Source organism: Solanum stenotomum, unplaced genomic scaffold, assembly GCF_019186545.1.
Source record: "Solanum stenotomum isolate F172 unplaced genomic scaffold, ASM1918654v1 scaffold17936, whole genome shotgun sequence".
Classification (NCBI taxonomy): domain Eukaryota; kingdom Viridiplantae; phylum Streptophyta; class Magnoliopsida; order Solanales; family Solanaceae; genus Solanum; species Solanum stenotomum.
In genome coordinates, this window is record NW_026024794.1 from 1 (window position 1) to 1,544 (window position 1,544).

The 1,544-nt window shown below is 38.0% G+C and overlaps 1 protein-coding gene across 1 annotated transcript; it reads right to left on the reverse strand.

Moving 5' to 3' along the window:
• Window positions 1–253: 253 nt before the first annotated feature.
• LOC125850586 (uncharacterized) lies at window positions 254–1,107 on the reverse strand. Its single transcript, XM_049530458.1, has one exon. The coding sequence runs from the start codon at window positions 909–911 to the stop codon at window positions 432–434; it is 480 nt and encodes a 159-aa protein (XP_049386415.1). The 5' UTR covers window positions 912–1,107; the 3' UTR covers window positions 254–431.
• Between the last annotated feature and the right edge of the window lie 437 nt (window positions 1,108–1,544).

Genomic DNA, 1,544 nt, shown 5'->3' on the forward strand with positions numbered 1-1,544 from the left:
ACAAGTATGCATTATAGCATATGGTGCATATGCCAATTGAGGTTGGTAACCTCTCTGGCATGAAGTGCTTTCTTTACCTTCAAAGTGAATTTTCAATGAGGTAGTTCCGGTGCCCGATAGCACCAGAACTAAACTCGGTGACAAGAGTTGTAACAATAAACGATACTGCTTACACAAAATTCTGCGTACACCACTATTAGACTCAAGGAGGAAGACACACGAAGCTTTTAGCTTTGCCTAACATCCTCGTTAGCACAATACAATCCACATTTACAACGAGGGCATTTCTCAAAGCAACATCAATTTTGAATAGAAAGTATAGTTCTGGAATCCCATAGCCCCAGAACTAAACCCCGTGACAAGACGAGTTGTAACAATAAACAAACAGTACTATATGCATAAAATTATGTGTACACCACTGCTAGAGTACTCTACGAGGAAGACACGAGGAGCTTTTGCCTGAACTCCCCATCACCCTCGTTAACACAATGCAATCCACATTCACAACGAGGGCATTTGTCAAAGCTCCTAATAGGAAAATTTGCAGAAGTAAATCCAACAGAGAATTGGAGATTGTCATCTCTTCTCCTAACCTCAACAATGTTAACCCATAGAAATACAACTTTAACAGTAACACCACTCAATTTCATTAGCCTCCCTTTTGATATAACTCCTTTTATCACAGGTTTATAATATAGCTCATATGAACTCAACATGAACTTACATGAGCCATTGAGATACGCCGAGAACTCGCCTGTTTTTGAGTTCAACTCATAGCCTATCACCCCTTTAGGAAGAATGCCAATTGGGAAGTCATAGTGTTGAAGCTCTTCATAGGCTGATGTCTTCTCATTGGCTGAAACAACAACAGAAAGGAAGAAGAGGAACAAGAATATGGTTGCTAAAGACATTTGTATTTCTTGAATTTGAAAGGAAAAAAAGTTAATGGTTTATAGATGATTAATTCAGGGGTAATGGCTTGTTAGTGTTAATTGCTTTGGCTAGTTGGCCACATGCAAATTGATTCTTACCAATTTAACAATTCTTTCTAAAGAGGAAGTTGCTAGGATAATGCCAATTGTTGTAAGAAATTCATGACTAAAGGACAAGACAAGTGCGCACATAAAACATACTTAACATGACTTATAAGCTTCCTCAAATATAATGTTTTTGAACAACAATTATCCATCCCCAGACCCCACTTGTAGAATTATACGGAGTATGTTGTTGTTTCATAACGGTCAATGTCATGTTCATCTATTTCACCAAGTACCTACTACTTCCACCAGAACAAGTATTGAATAACTGGTTTTACTCTACCTCAAAATTCACCTTTTTCAACCCATGTCCATAAGGTTTTTTCATACCAGTTCCTCCTACCTATACCACAGTTGAAACATTTCAGGAAAATTTGGTATCTTTCTGGTCAATAGTGGAGTACTGTCGACTCAGATAGCAGTAACCTAGATCTATGTCTCCAGAGAAGGTACGAGGGTATTCTAAAAATTCGGAGATGGTTGTAGCATGAATCATTTAGCAACACA

What these genes read in the sequence shown, in the direction of transcription:
- LOC125850586 (XM_049530458.1), bottom strand. Translation starts at nt 911, where the DNA reads ATGTCTTTAGCAACCATATTCTTGTTCCTCTTCTTCCTTTCTGTTGTT.